Below are 24,006 nucleotides of genomic sequence, written 5' to 3' on the forward strand. Positions count from 1 at the left end.
ACTTTCTATGCCACAGATCATTTAAATATCACAAGATCAGTAGAAACATGCTCTTAAACAATCCAGATAGGTTGTCAGCAATATTAACAAACAGTAGAAAAAATAGTGATGCAAACACATGGAAATAAAACTGACCAGCTCCTGATAGTTCTGTTAAAAAATAAAATAAAATAGTGTGTTAATACAACTGGGGGGAAATAATATTATATTTATCCCTAAGCTTATTTTAAATATTCAGTCCCTTGCAGCAAACCCTTTAAGATTTCTGATGCTTCTTGTAGACTTGGACCAATATTCAGGCTCTGGTTGGATTCTTTCTTCTGTGTTCACATAGCGGCTGATCTGAGGAAAAGCTGATTTCTTGATTGTAGGACTTTTTCAAGTTTGCACGTCTCTTTCTCTCAAGAGGAAGGTTATTTCATCCTGAACACACTTTAGATTAAATCCTTCCTTTGCATCCCCCTTGAGTGGTTGTTTTTGGTATTGTCCCGTCCATGTAGGTCTGCAATCTTTTCATATTTACTCTCCAGAGAAAAGGAGATATCATCTTGGTCCAAAGTTCAGAATATTTCCACCGACCTTGAAGGAGCAGAGCTAACATATCCATCTGCTTGGACGCTGGTTTCACTCACGAGGGTATTGCCCTTTTCATGCGGTTCTTAATAAGTCAGGCTGAAGTCAAGAAGGTGCTGGTTTTGCGAAGGGATCAAATGGCAGCAACTCGTCACACTAGGGAGGTCCCACTTAGCGTGGGAGATTTATAATGGACTGTTAAAAAAACAGAGTGGGAGATTATTTAACATGCAGAGGGACAGAGAGAGCGTGTTTGATTCCTCCTTACCTCGCTGTGGGGTTATGAATCCATAGAGTCTGCATACATGTCAGGAGGAGGTAAAATGACGACTGAAGGATCAAACTCTGTCTCCTGAGGGGAGCTTTCCTGTTGCCTGTTTTGAAAAAAATATATAAAAAAGGACTGAATAATTTTTTACAACTACCTTTACTTATTTTCCATCTTAAGAAAGTACACCTGTCAGAAAATAAAAGGAACCTTCAAATAACACATCCTAGATCTGAATGAATAAAATATTCTCATTTAATTGTTTGTTTTGTACAAAGCTGAGTGTGTTGACACCGAAATCACAGAAGGAAATCTCATTTATCAACCAATTACGACCTGGATTTGGAGTCACAAACAAAAGTAAAGTGGAAAAACATTACAGGCTGAACCAACGTTGATAAGGGGACAAAATGAGACTCAGTTTTGTGTGTGGCCTCCACATGCCTGTATGACCTCCCTACAATGACTCAGCATTCTCCTGATGAGGTGGTGGATGCTCTCCTGAGGAATCTTCTCCCAGACCTGGACTGAGGCATCCACCAACTCTTGGACGGTTTGTGATGCAACCTGGCATTGGGGAATGGATCGAGACATGATGTCCCAGATGTGCCCAATCAGATTTAGGTCTAGGGAACGGACCGGCCTTTCCATAGCTTCAGTGCCTTTATCTTGCAGGAACTGCTGACACACTCCAGCCAAAAGAGGTCAAACATTGTCCTGCATTATGAGGAACCCAGGGTCACCTGCATATTGTCTCACAAGGGGTCTGAGGATCTCATCTCTGTATCCAATGCCAGTCATGCTACCTCTGATAAGCACATGGAGGACTATGTGGCCCTCTAAAGAAATTCCACCCCACACCATTACTGACCCACTGCAGAACCAGTCATGCTGAAGGTCTTTGCAGGCAGCAGATTGCTCTCCACAGTGTCTGCAGACTGTCACGTGTGCTCGTTGAGAACCTACGTTCATCAGTGGGGAATATGCCAATCCTGATGTTCTCTGGCAAATGCTAAGCATCCTTCATGGTGTTGGGCTGTGAGCACAACCTCCATCTGTGGATGTCGGGCCCTCGTACTATCCTCATGGAGTCCGTTTCAACGGCTGAGCAGAAACATTTGTGGCCTGTCTGGGTCAATTTGCAGCGCTCTGGCAATCTTCCTCCTGTTCCTCCTTGCTCAAAGCGGAGGTAGTGGCCTTGCTGCTGGGTTGTTGTCCAACTATGGCCTCCTCCATGTCTCCTGGTGTACTGGCCTGTCTCCTGGTAGTGACTCTAGCCTCTGCAAACTACGTACACTGAGAGACACAGCAAACCTTCCTGCTAAAGCTTGCATTGACATTGCTCTGCACTATCTGAGCCAGTTGTGTGGGTTGTAGAGTCTGTCTCATGCTACCACGGGTGTGAAAGCACCGACAACATAAGTGACCAGAACATCAGCCAGAAACCATAGGTGCTGAGAAGTGGTCTGTTAGTCCCCACCTGTAGAAACACTCCTTTATAGAAGTCTATATTTTTCACCTGTTGTATATTCCGTTTGCACAAAAGCATGTGAACTGGTTGTCAGTCAGTGTTGCTTCCTAAGTGAACGCCTTGATTTCACAGAAGTTTGATTTAATTGAAGTTATATTGTGTTGTTTACATGTTTCCTTCATGTTTTTGAGCATTGTATTTACAGAGTGGTTCATATTGTGATTAGGTAATGGCTAGCGTGATGATCTTAAATAAAATACAAAAATAAAGTAATTACACCGAAACGCTAAATAAAAATACGCAACATAATAACCCTTTTGATTTTGTAGAAAAAATTATTCTACCTGCAATTGAAATTATGCAATATATGGTTATCAGTCCTACAGATTTCCGTATATACACAGTTTAGTCATTGTTTTTTTTTATTAAGTTTTGTATAGAGTAACAAAGCATTGCAATCTAATATTAGCTGGTTAATTACTTTGGCTGATTTGGTGGGCCGAGGCTATTTAGCAGAGTTTTTCACTTTTTTAATCTTAGCAAACAAAAATGATGTGGAGTTCCTCAAGGTTTCATTCTTGGGCTGCTTTTATTTTGAGATGCACCGATACCTGGGATGAACGTTTTGCTCGATATATGATACCAATCCGATTCAACTGTTGAATGAACAATATCTCTCGCAATGTGAGTGGAGGCTTTGGCCTCCACGTAAATTGGTAAAAAAGTTAACAAATCGACACGAATATTAATTTACTTTATCTTATTGTTTATCAACAAATAAGCAGCAAAAACAGTTCCATATAATGTACACGGAGCTGGATCACCGATCCGATATCAGATTAACAATATCCAATCCAGCTAATTAGTCATAATTGGAGCCGATATCCCATCCAGCTATCAGATCGGTGTCTCTCTACTATTCTCTTTAGCATATACATAATCCAAGTAGCAGAGATAATAATGTATACAAGGATCTCTTATAATACCTATACTGATAACATATAATACATGTTTCTGTTTTAATGCTTGACCTTGGCCAACTTCAGTCACTGTGACAAAATGTCCAGTAATGAACCTGTCAGAATGCTCCCCATTCTTTAGGAGGTATAAGGTAACATTGCTTTTACACGTGTCTGCAAAAATCAATCAGCCAGTTGCAGCTCGTCTAAAAAGCTGCTGCAATAGCCCTGATCAACACCAGCAATATGAATGGCAGTCATTACTGCACTAGAAGGTCTTCATCTAATTATATTTTAGAATTTCCGTCTAAGTATGGACCATGTAGGTCCCTCAGGTCATCTTAAACCTGTCCATAAACTGTCTAAGAGCAGGAACTAAAAGCAGGGAGGCAGCTTTTAGTCTCCCAGATCCTCAGGTTTTCAGGCAATTGTCCAAAAATGAGACGTGACAGAACTTGAAAACATTCACTGCAGCTTACCGATAAAAGCCAGACTAGCTTTCAGTTTGTATCATGTCTTAGTTTTTTTTAGTTGGGAAATTTTATTTTGCATCTTTATTTTTGCATTTTCAAGGATTTCCAGCACCCGTAAGAACCCTGTTGTTTTAAAGGTAAATGTGATAAGTTTTATTCGACTGGAGGCTATAAATATCCCAAACTCAGAGCTGAATTTGTTTTATGAGTTTGGGCGTATCTATTTCTTTCTGTCATATTTTGTTCTTTTGTTCTCCTGTTAAGCTCTTGGAATTACCCTGTGGAAGAATGGTGCCATAAAAATAAACTCGTCTTCCCTAACAACAACCTAGTAGCAGTGACAGCTTTTGCTCCTTTAAACTTTAGTCGCTGTTTGTAACTTAGCGTTCCAGAAAAATCCAACACCCAGTTAAATAAGGGGAAAAATTAGTTTTAGTTTAAACTGATTTCAAAACTTCAAAATGAGGTTCAGCTTGTAGGAAATCAAACCCAGTAACTTATGAAATATATCAAACACCAGACACAAGATGGACATTTCTAAAATAAACCTGTAGCTAATTTTTGTTTAAGGCTGTACTAATACCAGAAACTGGGCCATGCCTAGTTGCCATGTTTTGATCACTGTTGATGAGGCCTGAAGCACTTTAGGGTTGACAGTTTTACCCAAACAGGACTCAGCTTGTTTGCAGGACCGGACTGGTTTTCCAGTCCACCAGACTTTCTCTTAGACGCATAAATTAATATGTTGACATCTTTAGCAGCTCATTCCAAACAAGAAAAAAAAAAAAAAGAAGAAGAAGAAAACCTGTCTGTCTACTGGTTGAGCAACATGTCGGGAATTTTTCTGTGTGTATTTATGGCTACTTACACACTAACGTCTTCTTCCGGCACAGGTGTAGGGCCTGCAGAGGAACCAAGGTCCAGATTATTCAGTTATATTCAAAAGAAAAGTATTAAAATTAAAATCCATTTAGCTAAACTTACTCCTTTCTGGTTCGGGTTCCCTTAAAAAGAAAAGAAGTTAAATCATCAGTAAAGTTTCTACCGCCTATAAACTGTCTACAGCATCAACATGCTAATGTAACACTTACAATGGAGCTGGATCCACGGATTTCGATGAGTTGAAGAATGTCGCCAACTTTTGAAGTGCTTCTTGTCTTGCACTAGTGAAAAAAAAAAAGAAAAACACAAACCATTAAGTATATTTAACATCTCTTTTCTCACTTTTTGTCTTGAAAAAAGTATGAAAGATCATGATCTCACTGGGTCTGGGAGTCGTCACACATGTCACTGTGACTGTGCTGGTGGTTTGTGGCGACGTCCCTGTTTCCTGTAAAGAAAAAATGAAGCAGAAACAATCATTCTAAACATACCAGGAAAAAACTAACACCAAAACTGTCTTCTATCAGGTGAAACAACCTAAAACGTGTCATCACAGGTTCCATAATTATCAACTTCCTGTTACTCAAACGACATGTTTAACCTGCGAGTCACGAAGTGATGATTCAGCTAAAGAATGACGCAGAGTAATAGTTTATTAAAATGCACTAAGAGCGGAAAATATTTGTGGCTTTACAGGTTTTAAATTTAAACTTTTCGTACATTTATAGTTATACAGCACAGACGGTTTCAAAGCTACCTGGTATTCTAATTAAGTGAAAATATTATTTGAGCTACTACAGCTTTATACCCTAACTGTGTGCTTGTTATTATGCTTGGATCTATTCCCATTTCTATAGAGCTACACACCAGATTCACCTATACTTAGTTTGAATGCAAGTAAAAAAAATCTGACATACTTTGCTTTATTAACATTCACAGGTTCTGTTGGACCTGTGAATGTAGATGCATCTAGAATACACAGATTTATGTAAACATAATCCTAAACCAGAGGTCACGGATTAGCGGACCGCGGTCTGGATCCGGACCCACCTGCTGGCTAATCTGGACCCAACCTGATTTATAACATTTATAAATTACTACTTGTTGTCTGACGGCAGTGTCTAACTTTACTTGCGCCTCTTCTCCTGTTAATACGGTAAAGCCCTGGGGAGCGTCCGGCTCCAGGCTGCACGTGATCCAAATGAGCCAATGAGCTGTCAGTCTGGGTTGCTGCTGCTGCTACTTTTAGACACAGCAGGCAAACCTGTGGCAAGCCGGGCGATGGGAAAGAAGGAGAAGACCATGAGAAAAAGAGAGCAGAGAAAGTGTGGACTGCTGGAAGAACTGCGGTGAACTGGTGAAAGAAAAGTGAAATGGCGTGCTCAAAGATGACCCTGCACATTTAGAGGATGTTTGGCTCAACCTGCTGCTGTGAAGCAGGATTCTCCACCATGAACAGAATCAACAATAAATCTGGATCCAGGCTCAAAATGAGCTCCTTGATATGTGCTTGAGAATGGCTTAGTCTCCGGTTAAACCCAGGTTTAAAGCCTTGCAGGGCAGCCTAAAGCCCACTGCCAACATTAAGACAGAAAAAAGAAAGAAAATAACAAACGCTCAGTTCAGGGGTTTGAGAAAAGATGGGAATCAGGAAATTATCTGTAAACCAAACTGAACGATTGTTGTTCTCTACTTAAAAAAACACTTAAGATTTTAAAATGGAAACTTTCTTTTTTTATAGTACTTTTTATTTAAAAGTAAATATATAACATGGATAGATAAAAAGCTCCTTTTATTTCAGTGTTTTAAGTAAAGTAATTCTGTTTAAAGTAACAGATTATAATTCAAAATGTCTCCGGATCTTTACTGGTTGATGATTTTCTTTATTCGGACCCTGCTGATTTTTAATTGGTTACCCCTGCTCTAAACTAAAGATTGAAACTGATGAATGCATAAAATAACCAGAATGATATTTAACATTGTGATAAAGTACAGTTCTCTGCAAACTATACATGATTAGCAACATGCTAACCTTGCTTTTAGTTGTGGCAGCGTCATGCTGTAGGGATGCAGGCAAGGGGCAGAGAAGCCTGACACTGAACAGTCAGCCGCTGCTTAATTAGCATGGTTGAGATTAAAGCAGATCCAAATGTTAGAAGGGCCTAGTCAAAGTCCAGACCTTTATCTGTGGAATGATTTGAAAACTGCTTTATGTGGAAACCTTTCGAAACCCTTATTGTTCTTTGATTTATTATTCAGCCTTAATAGCAGCAAAATGTGATTCTCACAGTAGAGGGTAAAGGGCTTAATGTTTTTTTATTTAAAAAAGCTAAATATTTTCCCTCCAACTCTCAGTTTAGTATTAAGTAAAGTAATATTACTCAGTTAAAAGGACATTTTTCCTCTCCACTGTCGCTACAAGCATGCTTAGTGTGAGGGATTGCTGAAGAGTCAATGAGTCGATGCAATCAGCTGGTTTTCCTTTGAAAGAAAATGGGTGATCTGGTGAACTGTAAAGTACCTTAAGATGACACAATGTGAATTGGAGCTATAGAAATAAACTGAATAGAACTGAATTTTTTGTTCTGTTCCAAGAATTTAATTACAAGAAAAAAAGAGTTATTAATTCTTTTGAAAGGTACTGTTAAACCATTTAGTTGGAGAAAAATATGCTCAATGGTTTCTACTTTCAGCGCTTTTTCAGGTCAGGAAACTTGAGCAAAGCGCTTTACGCTACATTCAGTCACAGACTGATGGTGGCTAGCTACACTGTAGCCACAGTTGCCCTGGGGCTCCATGACGGTGAGGCTGCCGATCACAGGCACGACCGGACCCTCTAACCTCCATCGGTAGGAGATGTGGGTTAAATGTTCAATGAAAGCCAGAGCCGGGTTTGAACCGCCAACTCTCCGACTACAGAGCAAACTCCTGCATCCGACGCCACTATCACCCGCAATGACCTGATAACCGTCAGACAACAGTAAAAATCAACCTATTTGATTTGTTATAAAACTCATAAAACAAATTCAGCTCTGAGTTTGGGATATTTATAGCCTCCAGTTGAATAAAACTTATCACATTTACCTTTAAAACAATCCTTGAAAATGCTTGAATTTTGACGTTGTGTTTTCAAGGTTTGAAAAGTGCTTATATTTTGGATGAAATGCTTGAAATTGTAACTATTTCTTTCGCTACAAATACCTATCCAACTGAATCGTGTGTTTATTAAATGGAGAAATAAAATTTTGGAGAGCCTGAAAATGAAACCTGCTCGCTTATGTGTGACCGCGATCTGCCAGTCTATTTCCATGTGTGACTCCGCCCCCATGAAACCACTACTGCACCGTGCCGGGAGGTTTTCGTTTCAATGAACGTTGGCTGGAAGATGAAAAATACAAATTATGGATTAAACGGGGACAAACCCCACCAGTTGCCTCTTGTAAAGTCTGCAAAAAAGATGCGCAGCTTTTCACAATGGGCGAGTCTGCGCTGTCGAGTCACATGAAGAGTAAGTCATAGACTTTCAAGTAAGCCAACTGAAGTAGCCTGATACACGTTAACGTTAGCGCCTATCTGTTTACGCTAGTAACTGCTAGCTAGGCGGCCGCTTCGCCAACGTTCCAAAAAAAAAACCCTGAAGTTTTAATTCATTGCCAGGCCCAGACCTTAAAACAGCATTGATAACTCTACGGCTGATAAAACTAAATTGCGACACCCTCTAGTTGGTTATATTACTACGCCATGGCAGAGGAGTAATTTTCTTTGATCATCCGAGGAGACGTGTGGGGGGAAAATACGTGTTCGTCGTCTTCATCTTCTGTGAACTATATGTGGAAAGGTAAGTAGTAAATTAAAACTGATAATAAAAAATAAATATCTGACAAATTAAGATAGGATTTAGTTTCATGTATTCCTTTCGAATCCCCCCCCCCAAACCCCCCCACCCCCCGGCAGTCAACCAAAACTGGTTCCGTAAGGTGCTGGAAAAATTTTTAAAATGGATCTTGAAAGTGCTTGAAAAGTGCTTGATTTTGACTTTGGAAAAGGTGTACGAACCCTGAACAAGGAATCCTGAAGGTTACAAAATAAACTCCAACCTTTTAATCAGTTAATTTCAGTCCTAAGCAACAATATATATATAAACAACACATGCATCATTGGCCTTCCATTCAGTAAAAGGCTAACATGACCTATTTTTTAACTCTATAAACCATATTTTTGTTTCACAGTTCCTGGAGAGATGCAGCACATGATCAACAGTCAGCTGATAACAATCCACTGGAATGGCTGTAGAGTTTCAGGAAATGAGCTGTATGAAATCTTAACGATGCGATCCACAACATTTTCCTTCAAGGCTCTGGTTCAAGTAAACTTGCCTCGGAAACAACAACAACGTATTATTCTGTCATGCGTCTGATAGCTTACCCGTCTCTGGCATGGAGAAAGTCCTTGCGTGGCCCCTGCAGAGGACAGAGAAGGTTAGAAGGAAATGGTCTGGAAAAGACTTTTAAGAACTAAGAGAAAGAAGTAAGGTTACCCTGGTAACTGCTCAGAGGTTTGAGGAGCAGGCGAGAACGGTTCGTCTTCACAGGTCCACTCATCACTGTCATCTGAGACTGAAAACAGCAACACCAGCATGAAGGAGCAGTGGACATCAAACAGCCGCTGATCGATTTAATGTGTTTAATTAGGAGCTTTGGTTGCAACACTTACAGCTTTCTGCTGAATGACTGAAGTTATTCAGCGCCCTGAGGAGCAAACAGAAAGCAGACGGAATCTTTCCAACAGCGTCGACTATATATTATCTTATTTTTTTAATTTAGTCGTAAGGTCCCACACATACTTGCCATCCGTGGTTTCCGTCTCGATGACGGTGCTGTTGCGGGGAGTCTTCTTCCCCAGCTCCAACATATCCTTAAAGTCCAGCTCCAAGTGTTCCACGGAAACGTATCCATCTGTGGGAACAGATTCATGCCAGTTACTGCCGGATATCAAAAGGAGCTGGTCTCCATCTTTCCCAGAGACAGACGAAATCCCAAACGTTCAGCTTACAGGTGTTGCTGCTGTCCCTGGCCAGCCACTTTCCTTTGGGGCACTTGGTCGTTCGGATGATGCTGATGATGTCTCCGCTCTTGACTGGAAGATCGTTCCTGCGGCCCTTCGCGGTTACGTTCACTTTTGCCTGATACATGGCTTCCTCCTGCCCTGTGATCTGAATCACACACGGACACAGAGACGTTACCCAGCAGCTCTGCGTTCAAGGCTACCATGGTGAACCGAATCTAACCGAAACTTTTCAACACAAAAAAGATGATTGATAGAGGAGAAAGAAAATAAACGACACATTAAGTAAATTAAAATGTACATAATATTCTGTATTTTATATTTATCAATGTCTAAAATAAAATAAAAGTTTTTGATACAAAGATTTAGGAATACATTTTATTAAAAATATGTGTTTTCTGTAGCCTCATGAGACCATCCTGATCTCGCGAGCTTTCAAGATTTCACTCGCTAGTCGGTCTGGAGACTCTCTGTTGAAGAAAATGTGGAGCCGTTCACCAAACGAACGTCCAATCAGCGTTGGCTTTGAGGCGGAATTGAGGTGTGACGCAACGAGAAGCGCGACAGTTCAGTCTAAAGAACATGGCGGCTTCAGCCGATGAAACTAGCGTTAGCGTGGCTATCGAGCAAGTTTTATCGGAATTACAGAGTATTTCTTCACTGAAAGAAGAGCAAAACACTGCTCTGGAGGCTTTTCTCAGAGGAAAAGATGTTTTTGCTCTTCTCCCGACTGGTTTCAGCAAGAGTTTGATCTATCAATTGGCTCCTCTTCGTCGTCGCTCTGTTAGTACATCATATGCTTCGTTGATCTGATTGGTTTATTTGGCCCGTCTATCACCAACATAGGCCAATCAGCTAACCAGGATTTTCGCCGCTTCCCAAAATTACTTCAGCGGGAGGTTTCCAGATGGATATGTGAAGCAAATCCATCTGGCGGAGTCAGGTTCTGTGCTTTGAATGAACATTGTTTCTCTAGAATAGTGATAATAACGTTTCTGCTCAGGAATTGAGCTGACATGAGGGCAAAGGTCAAAGCCTAAATAAATAACATGTCAAACAGGCCATGGATGAAGAGGACAGAGCGGCAGGTATTCATGCAGATCTATTTTAAAGGGATCTGGGATACAGTCTTTAATTCTATTTATTAATCAAGATGAAGAGAAGTTTATTTCTCTATTTAAATCATTTTAAACCAGTGGTTCCTCAGTGGGAGTTGTAAGAAAGTGACATCATCTTTGAAATTCTGCATCAAAAACAAACAAAAAATATATATGTTGACGCATATTTAAGCTAAAATTGTAAAAAAAAATTCTTCTTTAAGTACCTTCATAGGAAACCCCACCAACAGTGAAAGTCATGAGTGTTTAAAAGCAGTTTTTTTAAACCAATTGGTGCAGCTAAGGAGGTAGGAGGGCCTGAATGTTTTTATCGTGCCCTGCCTGCAGCAGGATAATGCGTAGGACCAACATAAACCAAAACAGATCAGACTAATCTCTTTTATAGTTCTGCAATGTGTCTAATTATAAAGCATTTAAGTGCAATACTGCAGGAAAAAAAAACTATGTGCAATTATTCTTTGTTATATTTTGGGTCACATTGAGTTGATAAAAGTTTATTATTTTCCTCATTAGAACATTTTCTGTTGTTCAACAAAATTTGCATAAAGTAATCTAAACAATATTTGAATTAAAGGTTGTTTACCAAATGTAATACATTTTCAGGGTCTATAGAACAGAAAAAAACATTTTTCATCATGACCCGATCAGAGAGGAGCTACTGAAGAGTCTGAAGGGAAATTTGTAGCTTTATGCAGGAGGTGATTTAATCACGATCCACTTTCGGATTTTTAGATCCTACCTATATTAAACTTTAATCTGTTGGAAAGCTGGTTAACAAAAGGATGCATTTCTTTTGCTTATCGCCTCGTTTAAATGAATCCTATAAATACTGGAAGGTCTTTTATCATCGGGTGTCTGGAAACTGAATTCTTGCTCAAAGATCTTTGTTATAAAAGCACACAGATTGAAAACTTATGAGAGAAGGTGTTGCCATCAGTCATGTTTACTCAGACTTCAGCTTTTCCACATTGAGGAATGAATCCTGACAGGTTTGAGCACCCAGATATTTACCCCACCCTCCTCCTCCCCGTCACCTTCCATACCTCCTCCTCCCCCTGTTTTCTGTCGGAATAACAGGACTCACGTTGAATTTTTTCTTCATCTCATGCTCCCTCTTCTCCCTCTCCTTCTGCTCTTTCCTCTCCCTCCCCTGTTTCTCCTTCAGCTCCTTCTTCTCCTTTTCCAGCCGCTGCTTCTCCTTCTTTTTCAACTCCTTTTCTTCTGACTTCTCGGAGTTGTGCTTCTTATCGCTCCTGCAGAGAGAAGAAATGCACAATACTTGAGAACTGTTTTCTCACAGCGTGTTTAAATAGCATGGGGGGGGATTATAACAGGGAAGCATAAGCAAACTCTCGTTATAAGGAGTGTAGGAACGAAAACTGGAGGAATGGATCCAGAAATAAGAGGAAACTACCTGCCAAACCTGCCAATCTTCGGTTTCTCCTGAACCTGTAAAATAGCCACAAAGAATAAGACTTTATTTGCTTTAGAAAAAAAACAACTCTCCAACATTACGTCATGTCAAAAACCCTTTGAAAAGGTTTAGATTTTGTCACGTTCCAACTGTAGGATTACATCATTTGTGCGGCATGCTTTAAGTATAATCAGATAATCAGATAAACGTTAAATAAAACTGAATGCAGCCCGTCAGAAATGACCTATTTTGTAAATAAACACCACCTGTGTGCTTGTTTACTTCAGCTGTTTAGTAAAAGTCTCAGGGAATTGCTTGAAATCATCAATGCAGAAACAGCATTGTCGGGTTCATAAAATGTAGGTTTTTGCTAAAGAAGAACTGAAATACACAATTTATGGATACAATTCCTGCAGAAAGGAGAGACAGTTGAACCCCAGACTCAAACACACTGTCTCCCACTGGACCTCCTCTGCAGAGCGTTTATTAACAGAACATGACGCATGGCTACAAACAGAGTATTGTTCTGACAGAACAACTGATCAGTTCGTGAAGACAGAATGCTCCATCAGAATGACAAGGCAGGATGGTCTCCTGACTGGATCATGACACAGGAGTGGAGCATCCCCTTGCACAAATGTTTCATAAGCACACATTAATTTTATAATCATTGAATAAACCTAACAAGCATCACAAAGAACAAGAGGAACAGCAGACGGGTCAGGAAGAAACACACTGGAAAAACGGTCTAGAAATAATTAAAGATTCCTTAAATTAAGTGTATTTATCCTTAAAATGAGTCAGTAAATGAGATAGTTTGCCAATGGAATGACTATTTTCACTCTTAAAATAAGATAATTAGATAACATACACTTGAAATAAGAAAATGCAATTCTGTTTTCTTATTTTAAATGTAAATTGTCTCGTTCCACTGGCATAATGTGTCTTTTACCTCCTCAATCCAAGAAGAAATGCACTTATTTTAAGAAAAAAAGTGACTTATATAGATTTAAATTTTTTTCCAGTGCATGTTAAGATGTGTTGAGTTATAAAACAATATTTTCCAAACTTTAATACACCTTACAGAGCATTGGTAAATTTGTCTGAAAAAATGTAAGATGTATGCAAAGGTCGTCAACAGATCTAATGATATCTATCAGTCAGAATGGCCTAGTCAAAGTCCGCACCTAATCCAATTAAAACATGTGAGGAGTTGTCAAAGAATTAGCTATGAGGGTGATGCTAACTCTGGAGGAGCTGGAGAGATTCACAGATCAGGTGGGAGAATCTAAGAGATCCAACTTTTATGGAAAGAAAAAGAAAACACAAGCATATTGTGGGGGAGGGGTGGCCAATCCTGAGGTTCTGAGTTCGAGCCCCACTCCCACAGACTGCCATTCTGGGTCCTTGAGCAAGACCCTTAACCCCACACTATTATTATTGGTCTATGCGCTAAACATGCAATGCACTAAATCACTAAATATGCAGCATCCATCTGCTGAATTGTGGCGGCGCTCTATGAAACTGTGTGGATGATTCTATTCAGCAGGAAATGGGATGCTGCTCAGAGTTTATGTTAATTGATGGAGTCAAATAGAGGTTAGAAAAAAATGTCTAGACGCTACAAAACATTAGAGACGGGGATAAAGATTCACCTTCCAACAGAAAACTAAACTTCTAAGCACACAGCTACAGTGAAAACGACACCAAAGAGAGAAAAAATTTCACTCCGATGTAAAAGATGAAAAAGAAGTTTCTGAATATGCAAATCTAGGTGACACAGGTCTGCCCTCCAAAACAGAACTGCAGCTGCAACATGACAAAATATGAAAAAAAAAGCTGAAGGGGTTCAGCTAGAATAATTCCTACCGTTTCTTGTGTACTCTCAACATATGGGTCTGTGGAGGGAAAAAACAAAACAAAAGGTTAATGCAGAAATCTGAGACAGCTTCTTTTAAATAAAATGCTATTAAACTGAAAAAAAAAAATACATGTAAAACATCCCAAATGTTTAAATTATGTCTTGTAAATGCCTGGCTTAAAATGCAGAATATATTCATGCGACAGAGGAGCAGATGCACGCCTGCAAGGTCAGACGTTAAGTTGTGCAGTTGCTAAAAGTCAAAACTTTGTAAATTTCTATTTGTTGAATATTCTTTGGTCCATATATAGTATATATGTCTGCTGGTTTCTGTTTTATATAATGGATTTTTTCCCCAGACAATTCCTAAAAATGTAAAAGTCTTTTCTTAAATGACTTCATGAAATGAGAGTGAATTAGAACCTTATGGATTGTAGGTAAAGGAGTAAATTGTTGCTAAAGTGGACAAATTGAGTGAGAAGTGATGGATAAGGCTTACTTTTAAGGGTCCCTTTTTGTTTCTTGCCACCGTTCTTCCCCTTCTTTTTCCCAGGAGACGCCCTCACCGCCTCGTACAAGTTCTCATTGCTTTCGTTGCTTTCGTTCAAACTGCTGCGGTATATTGTGTGAGGGCTGTATAGAACAAAATGTTCATTCCACTGAAACATTCAAATCACTTTTTGGAATTCAATTTTAAATGCATTAAAAATAATCTTACTCGTCTTGTGGGGGCAAGTGATTTGGAGCAGCTTGCAGGGGTTGATCCTGCGGAGGATTACGTCGGTAGTCATCCTCATGCGGCGTCTCGGTGCGGACCTCAGTTTCTGGCTCACTGATCCCATTGCTATAAAACTCTGGCTGCCGTGGTTCATCTGGAACGTCGGCGCCAGTAAACTCCTCGTTCCCAGACTCAGAAACCGGCAGCTCCTGTGAGAAACCATCCGCCAGATCATCGTACTCGACGGCGTCTGTAGCGTCAGGCTCTGAAAACTCAGGCGGGACAGGAATCTCTGTGCAACAGGAGGGCAGATAAAGGGAAAAGACGTTTTCTAGTGAAACTTTACAACAGCAGTTTGCTGGTGAAAGTTCTCAGTCATCAAGGTCATAGTAATTCCAAAAAAAGGTAAAATACAATCCAATAGACTTTGTTTCCAATCCTATGCATGAAGCTTTTTCAATCTCAAAATGTCCGAAGTAGTGTTGAGGTCGACCTTATTGAGGAGACCAAAAACAATTCAATTTACATGTTTTCTAAGGCTTTCTTTTTAGAAAACTGACATTTTGAATTGAAAAAGGTTCCTGGATGCGAAGAGAAACGTCTTCAAACTTGGAAACAAAGTCCAGTGGATTGATTTTTTTAACTTTTTTGGGTAAAACTGAAGGGATTTCCAGTGATGGGAGTAACAGCGTTGAAAGTAACGGCGTTACTAACGCCGCTACCTGTTTTAGTAACGAGTAATCAAAATTATTACTCTTACTGTAACTATAACGCAGTTACAATTGCCGACAACCCGTTACTGCGCGTTATCAGGTCGCACAATTAACCTTTTTTCATGAGAGCGCGCGTCATGAGAGAGGGGAGGATGGAGAGTGAGGAGGACTCCAGCGGCAAAACAGCGTTTTCCAGATGGAAATACTGGTGTTACGTCGAGCTGCGTTTCCCCATCAGATACGGTTTCTCCTAGCCTGGTGAGACCATCCTGATCTCGCGAGCTTTCAAGGTTTCACTCCCAGATCAGTCTGGAGACTCTCCGTTAAAGAAAATTTGGAGCCGTTCACCAAACGAACGTCCAATCAGCGTTGGCTATGAGGCGGGTTGAGGTGTGACGCAACGAGAAGCGCGACAGTTCAGGCTAAAGAACATGGCTTCAGCCGATGAAACTAGCGTTAGCGTGGCTATCGAGCAAGTTTTATGGGAATTACAGAGTATTTCTTCACTGAAAGAAGAGCAAAACACTGCTCTGGAGGCTTTTCTCAGAGGAAAAGATGTTTTTGCTCTTCTCCCGACTGGTTTCGGCAAGAGTTTGATCTATCAATTGGCTCCTCTTCGTCGTCGCTCTGTTAGTACGTCATATGCTTCGTTGATCTGATTGGTTTATTTGGCCCGTCTATCACCAACATAGGCCAATCAGCTAACCAGTATTTTCGCCCCTTCCCAAAATTACTTCAACGGAAGGTTTCCAGATGGATACGCGGAACAAATCCATCTGGCAGAGTCAGGTTAGGTTTCCCCTGCGTCTCCGCACAGCGCGGCGGCACGATTCACTGCGCAACCGACAGGAAACGTGCATGCTCGCTAAAGGCGCGTAACAGCCGCCCTGTGCTTGCGCCACAGGGGAACTATGGAGAGCGCGAAGGATCAAATGATAGCCTATATGGAGAAAGGGAGAAATCTGGGTGGATGGATGGATGGATGGATGGATGGATGGATGGATGGATGGATGGATGATGGATGGATGGAATAGATAGATAGATATAGCTAGATGTTGCAGTATCTATAACAACCCAAACACAGGATCTCAGAATTAGACATCCCCAGTTATTCATTTCATAAACTTGCAAAAGTAAGGCAATAGTTACTTTTACTACTAACTAGTTACTTTTATTGTGGAGTAACTCAGTTACTAACTCAGTTACTTTTTGGGAGAAGTAACTAGTAACTAATTACTTTTTCAAAGTAACGTGCTCAACACTGCTGATTTCTCAGGCCTATGTTGGTAAAGGTGACATTACCTTCAGCAATAAGTGGGGAAGGGGGAGTGAATTCACTCAAGTTGACAGAAGGAGGTCTGTCAGGTTTCTGTGGAGCAGGACCCAGAGTCTCAGGGTCTGGTAGGACCCGTCTGGGTGGTGGAGGCGGAACCACGAGCAGCTCTATGGGCGTGTTAGATCCAATCTCAGTGAGGTTATGCAACACAGGAGAAGCCGTCCCTGTGAGGAAGCACAGCGCATTAATGAAAGCTGTGCTCACCTGCAATATGTTTATACAATCACACCTGTTTGGACCATTCACACATTAAACAGGTTGGATTTTGATTCAATTTCCTTCGCTCAAATATGTCATGTTTCTGTGACTTTAAAAAAAGCAATGAAACCCTCAGAGCTATTCAGACAGAACAACATTTTAACTGTTTTTAGCTAATTAAATCAACTTAAAGTAGAGATTAACAGACCTGCTATTCCATGGTGGATTTTAACCATCTGGGTTATATAAAGATGTTAATAAGTTAGCGAGTGTTTTCTCTAACTAGAAAACCAGTTTTACTTCACAAACTTGGGTGATTAACTTCTTAGAAAGTTTTAACCTCTTTGGACTGAAAGCAGCTCAGAACCATTTAGTGAAACTATATATATATATATTATAAGCTTACAGTCACATGTGCAGATGGATATATATATATATATATATATTGACAAAGATATCAACATTTTAAATGTATAAAATCTAAATCAGTTTATCTGCTGTCAGCTTTTCTCCGCTTTGATGATTTCTTCCCCTTTTTTTCTGCAAACTCGTCTTTTGCTGCAGATAACAGAACCATTACTTCACTGAACCTCCCTTCTCAAAAATCTAAAGAACTCAACAGCCTCCGCGTTTGAAACAACAAGGAAGACAGACTCTGGAAGTTGTTTTCTTTAGTCAGACATCTGAGAAATAGCAAACTCTTCCTTGTACTGCTGGTTGGTCTATTTCAGGTTTTCTAACTGAGTTTCTTTCTCCAGAAACCAGGTGATAACATTCTGATCTAACATGTAAGCCCCTCCTCAAACAGATTCTTCAGTAGAATTTGATAGAAATGATGAAAAACAACCATTTAGTTTAAGATAATTGACCAAACGTCAACACGCCATCAGTAAACCTACTTCCATCATGGCTGTTAAATCTCTGCAGTTTGACTCATTGGCTTTGGACACGGAGGAAGAATGTAAGCGCTGCTGTGTGTTTAACCTTATGGCAAAACTCCAACATCTATTCCAAACCCTAAATACTATGACTATTACCTGCTGTAAAGGGCATAGGGGTCAATTGCCCAGGGCCCCAGATAGAGGGGGGCCAAAATGGACACTCTGACCATTAAAAATCCAGGCAGAAATTATTTTTCTGAAAATATTTAATATTAGAGTAACTTAATATATCTGCATTAGGTATATGTAACATGTGTTCTTTAAATAAGGGGCCATTAGAACTCCTCCCACCCCAACATAAAATGCAAAAACAATCTAAAATTTCAAAAAAATGTCTTAAATGAAGCGCATTTGAAATAAGGTAATTAGATATTATGCACTGGAAATAAGACCAATCAATTCCTTTTTCTTATTTTAAATATAAACTGGCAAAGTGTCTCACTTACATCCTTATATTAAAAAAAAAATGTCTTATTCAGTTTAAAAATGTTTGCAGTGTGGTTTGACCACTTTTAACTTTTAAAGTTTGTTTCACTGCAAACTAAAAAGGTTTTCAGAAGTCCGGCGCACAGAAAAAAAAAGAGAAAAAGGGAAGATGAGACCAAAGGCTGGAGGGATTTTAGGAGTAAATATTAAAAAGCTGTCAGCTGGCCTGGGTATACACTGGAAAAACAATCTAGAAATGAGTAAAAATTTCTTAAATTATTTGTATTTAACCTTAATTTGAGTAGTACTCTTAAAATAAGATAATTAGATAATGTGCACTTAAAATAAGACAATGCAATTGTGTTTTCTTATTTTAAGTGTAAATTGTCTTGTTCCATTGGGAAAATGTCTATTTTACCTCCTCAATCCAAGAACTACGGAAGAGGATTAGGGCCACTGAAAAAAAAAAAGTTACCTGTTTTTTAAATTTTTTTTTCAGTTTACCTTGGGAAAAAAGTCAGAATTCTGACTTTTTTCTGAGAATTCTGATTTTTTTTTTTATTGTCAGAATTCAGTCAGAATTCTGAGAAAAAAGTCAGAATTCTGAGAAAAAAAGTCAAAATTCTGACTTTAATCTCAGAATTCTGAGATTAAAGTCAGAATTCTCAGAAAAAAGTCAGAATTCTGACTTTTTTCTGAGAATTCTGATTTTTTTTTATTGTCAGAATTCAGTCAGAATTCTGAGAAAAAAGTCAGAATTCTGAGATTAAAGTCAGAATTCTGAGAAAAAAGTCAAAATTCTGACTTTAATCTCAGAATTCTGAGATTAAAGTCAGAATTCTGAGATTAAAGTCAGAATTCTGACTTTAATCTCAGAATTCTGAGATTAAAGTCAGAATTCTGAGATTAAAGTCAGAATTCTGAGATTAAAGTCAGAATTCTGAGAAAAAAAGTCAGAATTCTGAGATTAAAGTCAGAATTCTGAGATTAAAGTCAGAATTCTGAGATGAAAAGTCAGAATTCTGAGATTAAAGTCAGAATTCTGAGAAAAAAAGTCAGAATTCTGAGAAAAAAGTCAGAATTCTGACTTTAATCTCAGAATTCTGAGATTAAAGTCAGAATTCTGAGATTAAAGTCAGAATTCTGAGATTAAAGTCAGAATTCTGAGATTAAAGTCAGAATTCTGAGAAAAAAAGTCAGAATTCTGAGAAAAAAAGTCAGAATTCTGAGATTAAAGTCAGAATTCTGAGATGAAAAGTCAGAATTCTGAGATTAAAGTCAGAATTCTGAGATTAAAGTCAGAATTCTGAGAAAAAAAGTCAGAATTCTGACTTTAATCTCAGAATTCTGAGATTAAAGTCAGAATTCTGAGAAAAAAGTCAGAATTCTGACTTTAATCTCAGAATTCTGAGATTTAAAGTCAGAATTCTGAGATTAAAGTCAGAATTCTGAGATTAAAGTCAGAATTCTGAGATTAAAGTCAGAATTCTGAGAAAAAAGTCAGAATTCTGAGAAAAAAAGTCAGAATTCTGAGATTAAAGTCAGAATTCTGAGATGCAAAGTCAGAATTCTGAGATTAAAGTCAGAATTCTGAGATGAAAAGTCAGAATTCTGACTTTAATCTCAGAATTCTGACTTTTTTTTCCCATGTTAAACTGAAATAAAATTTAAAAAATCTGTTTACTTTTTTTTTTTTTTTCAGTGGCCCTAATCCTCTTCCGTAAAGAACAAAAGCACTTATTTTAAGAAAAAATGACTTATCTAGACTAGACTTAATCTGTTCCACGCATACCTGATGTCCTGATAATCAATGTTCTCCTGCTCTTCATTTCCAGGTAAAATAAAGGATAACTAAATTCCAGGAAAATGTGAAAAAGAGAAGAGAGAATTTGTAGTGAGTCTTACTGTGGTCTGTGCTATTGACTAGTGGCTCATGTTGGGGGGGTTTCTTTCCCTTGTGATCGATGGGTGGGAACTCTCCATCAGATAAGGCGGGGTTCAGTTGAGAAGAAAAGTCCTCAAGTGGGGGAATAGGACTAGACAGGGGGCTTAAAGCAAAGACAGTATGATTATTAGTGATTATTTGTATATTTGCTAAATCAAACTAACTTCTGGAAGACTTTGTGTTTCCGCTGCTCACCTTGTGGCCTTCTTTCGCGCCTTTTCAAGAGCGCTTAAGATCCTCTGGTCACTGGGAGGGGTTCTTTTCCCTGTGCTCATGTCCTCTGCCCTCTCCAGGGCGGACAGGGCAGAGATGGGACGCTCTAGTTTGGAAAGAGAGTCTGTCGTGTCCTCTGAACCCGGATGCTCTGCCTCCACGTCAGAAGTGGCTACGACCCGAAGCTCAGGAGGCGATGGGGAGGGAGCAGAGGCCTCAGGAGGATCCGAGTTGGCAAAACTCGGTGGAGGAGAGGGGATAGCTCTGGATGGAGGGGATTTTCTGGGTGGAGGGGAGGGGGGGAGCGGTGGGTGGAGGGGAGGGAGCCACTATTGGTGGAGGGGTAGAAGTGCTTGGAGGAGAGGGGGCAGCAACGACTGGAGGGGCGGGAGCAATGATGGGAGGAATGGGAACGGTTTCATTTTGGACACGCAGGTCAGAAACTGGCAGAGCAGGACTTTCAATCTGTGGGGGGGTTTCACTCTGCAGGGCTGGAGCTCTGACTTCTGAGGTGTCTGGGATGAAGGCTGGAGGAGGGGAGAAGTCGGGGGGGTCAGGGATAGGGGAGAGAGCTGCCAGGTCCACTGCAGCCTTGGGTTCAGGGACGGTAATCTTTGGGAGAATGGGTTTTGGTACCGAGTATATCGACTCCTCTGGCGTGCAGTCGGCATCGGAAACCACTGGGAGCAGCAGTGCTGGTCCAGCTGCGTCCCCGGAAGGAGAGTCTAAGATTGATTCTGCTGGATCTTTCTTGGAAGACTTCATGAAACCAAGAATGTTCTTCTTCCTCTGTGTTTTGGCTTTTGGAGGAGGAGAGACTGGTACCAGCTCAGCTGTGCTCTCTTTCTGTATCCCGACGAATGGAAGCTTCTTACCGTTCTTCTCCTTGTGATCCACGGAGTTCTCATTCAGCTTCTCCTTACTCTCTTTAGTCTTATCCTTCGTCTCCTTAGGCTTTATGTCAGACTTTTCTTTGGCTTTTGAGTTATTATGGATAAGAAGCTTTTTGTTATCCTTCTTCTCATCCTTAAAGACCACTCTGGGGGCGTTCAGCGTCTTTGATTCCAAGGCATGGTTGATGGAGGAGAGCAGGGAGGGGCGTGCTCCTGATGGAAGATGGTGAGTGGGACTCGTGGGAGGGGGGATGACCTTTGGTTTCTCTGGGACACTAGGTTTGGTCTTTGGTGGCCCCAGAAGGAACTCCTTGTCCTGGAACTTGGCTCTCAGCGCCTGGAAGTCTAATGCTTCCTCTTGCTAAAAGTGTAACAGAAAAAAAAATTTATCAACCACATATTATCTTCATATTTCTGACTTTAATTCATTTACGAAGCGAGACGCAAAGTTTCTGGATCTCAATATCTGGATGGTACTCCTGCGCTCTTAAAGTTAACATAAAACCCGACCCAGAAACGGCCCTCTTTGGCGTCTCGGACACTCTTAACAAATTGGGTCGTGATGTAACAGCAGTGGTCTCCTGATTGCCATAAGATGCATATTGAAGCAGCGGAAGGCTGACAGGCCACCTAATTTTGAATCTTGGATCGAGGAATTTACAAGAATCTTGCACATAGAAAAAATTTGATTTGATTTAATAAACTGTCCTCAAAAATATTACAAAATTTGGAAACCCATTTTAGATCAACTGAAGACATAAAGAACCCCTATCCCCCCCTCTTTTTTGTTCTACTTTACCCCATTTGTTATGAATAAAGGTGTGGACACTTCTAATTGACTGGTGGAAACTCCATAAAGTGTGTTTTTTTTATTTAATTTTTTTTTACTTTTAGTATGTCCAAAGTGTAAATGAACAAATAGTTTTTATATAATATTATTTATTGTTTGTCTAATGCTTTTTTGTGTGACAAATGCTAAAGGACTCACTAAAGGACATTAATCATTGTCATGTTTTTGTTGTATAATCAATAAAAATAAAGTAAAAATAAATAAATAAATAAACACAAATAAAGTCCAATGAATCCTCACCATCCTGATAACTCAGTTTAACTTCTAAACCTATCAGCCAATCACATGCTCCGATGCACAGGTGTTTAAACTAAACAATGAGATGAATTTAACCCTTTATAGGGCAAATTTCCTTTTTTGATTTTTGAGGTCTAGAAGCACTAGATCTATATCCAGCCATTCAGCAAAGATGCTGCTACATGGCTGTACATCTTATTTTTCATTTGACCAATTAGAGAAGCCCTTTAATGATATATTACCTACTGGAAATTAAGTTGGAAAAAAGTCAAGAATGTAAAACATTAAAACGTAAAGTAAAAAAAATAATAAGCCTAGTTAACTATTATATTTAGTTTTATAAACTAAAAAATGTCAGTGCCAGTATCAGCATTAATGCCTCTAAGGTGATGTTGGGCCAATAAATGTGTTTCTTTTACTTTGTTTTTTTCATGAATTTATTCTAGAAGCACCTTTGTTATTTTTCTTAATATATTCGGGCTAGTTGGTGTTTCTTGTTATTACATTGACATTAATCTTTACCATCAAAATATCCATATTGTTAATATTTAATAGGTAATAAGGTCTTGTCCTGATTCCAATAACTATTGGATTGAAATGATGATTTTCAAAGTATTTCACTGAGGCCCTATAAAGAGGCTTTTATCAGAGATTTTTGTTCAAGAAAATATAAACAATCACAGCTTTTGACACTAAACTAAACCGAGGTTAGCAGCCTATTATTAATTATTTCTACATAAAAGAAGCTTAAAGGCATCATTTGTAAAGAGATAAAGGACCAACGTGGGTCAGTAGTTTGTATGGAAACATGTGGCTGATTCAGGCCAACTCACCTCATCCATCCTGAGGTTAAGATCCCAAAACAAGAGAAGAAAATTGACTGAATAGTTTTCTTCCTCAGCCTCTCATCCTAAATCCCAGGAAAATAAAACTTTTTGAATAAACTAAAAACTACCCTCAACGCGTGGCTCTTGTCATGCTGCGTGGGTTGCTCTGTGCGCTTTGGAGATGGTTTCAGGTCTGGAATAAGGTGAGTTGGAAAACTCGCTCCTCATGTGGAAGAAAACAGTCCAGCTTGACAAACGGGTCTGGCTTCAGTTAACGTAATACTGTGACTCTCTGCAGATAGGACTGTTTTGTTTTTTCTTATGTCCCAGCAGGAATGCCACCGGGCTGGAGCTGCGCGCGCGATGACTCACCACCAGTCTCTGTGAATTCACCTTCCTCACAATAACCGCCGCTTTGTCTGTATTAAACTATGAGCAGCTGAGGAAAAAGAAACATATTTATGATTAGATTTTTCTTTTCCTTTCCTTTAATCTTTAGGTGGGATCTGTAAATCAGGTGTGAATCTTCCAGACTAAAGGAGAATAAATGAAGCAATAGAGGTCGGTCAGCATTCCAGGTCTGTCAGGCAGAATGCAGAAGTACTTAGGGAGGTATTCAGAATATG

General features: G+C 39.6%; 2 protein-coding genes across 2 annotated transcripts; both read right to left on the reverse strand.

Annotated features, from left to right (window-relative positions):
• Positions 1-103: 103 nt before the first annotated feature.
• On the reverse strand, positions 104-20,777 carry LOC119772376 (myb-like protein X). Its single transcript, XM_038268758.1, has 19 exons — positions 20,556-20,777; positions 20,321-20,463; positions 16,817-17,014; positions 14,802-15,093; positions 14,583-14,716; positions 14,092-14,120; positions 12,223-12,257; positions 11,893-12,061; positions 9,679-9,838; positions 9,470-9,581; positions 9,340-9,374; positions 9,164-9,242; positions 9,052-9,086; positions 5,008-5,074; positions 4,836-4,907; positions 4,729-4,748; positions 4,613-4,646; positions 842-947; positions 104-768 (listed from the first exon to the last, which is right to left on the reverse strand). Exons 1-18 carry the CDS (start codon positions 20,633-20,635, stop codon positions 854-856), a joined length of 1,788 nt encoding a protein of 595 aa, XP_038124686.1. The 5' UTR covers positions 20,636-20,777; the 3' UTR covers positions 104-768; positions 842-853.
• Positions 20,759-23,638, reverse strand: LOC119772381 (pollen-specific leucine-rich repeat extensin-like protein 1). The gene is made up of 2 exons (XM_038268771.1): positions 23,387-23,638; positions 20,759-21,827 (listed from the first exon to the last, which is right to left on the reverse strand). The coding sequence occupies exons 1-2, from the start codon at positions 23,393-23,395 to the stop codon at positions 20,790-20,792; spliced, it is 1,047 nt and encodes a 348-aa protein (XP_038124699.1). The 5' UTR covers positions 23,396-23,638; the 3' UTR covers positions 20,759-20,789.
• Positions 23,639-24,006: the final 368 nt, after the last annotated feature.

This window comes from Cyprinodon tularosa, unplaced genomic scaffold (assembly GCF_016077235.1).
Source record: "Cyprinodon tularosa strain WSP-4 unplaced genomic scaffold, ASM1607723v1 ctg119, whole genome shotgun sequence".
Taxonomy (NCBI): Eukaryota; Metazoa; Chordata; class Actinopteri; order Cyprinodontiformes; family Cyprinodontidae; genus Cyprinodon; species Cyprinodon tularosa.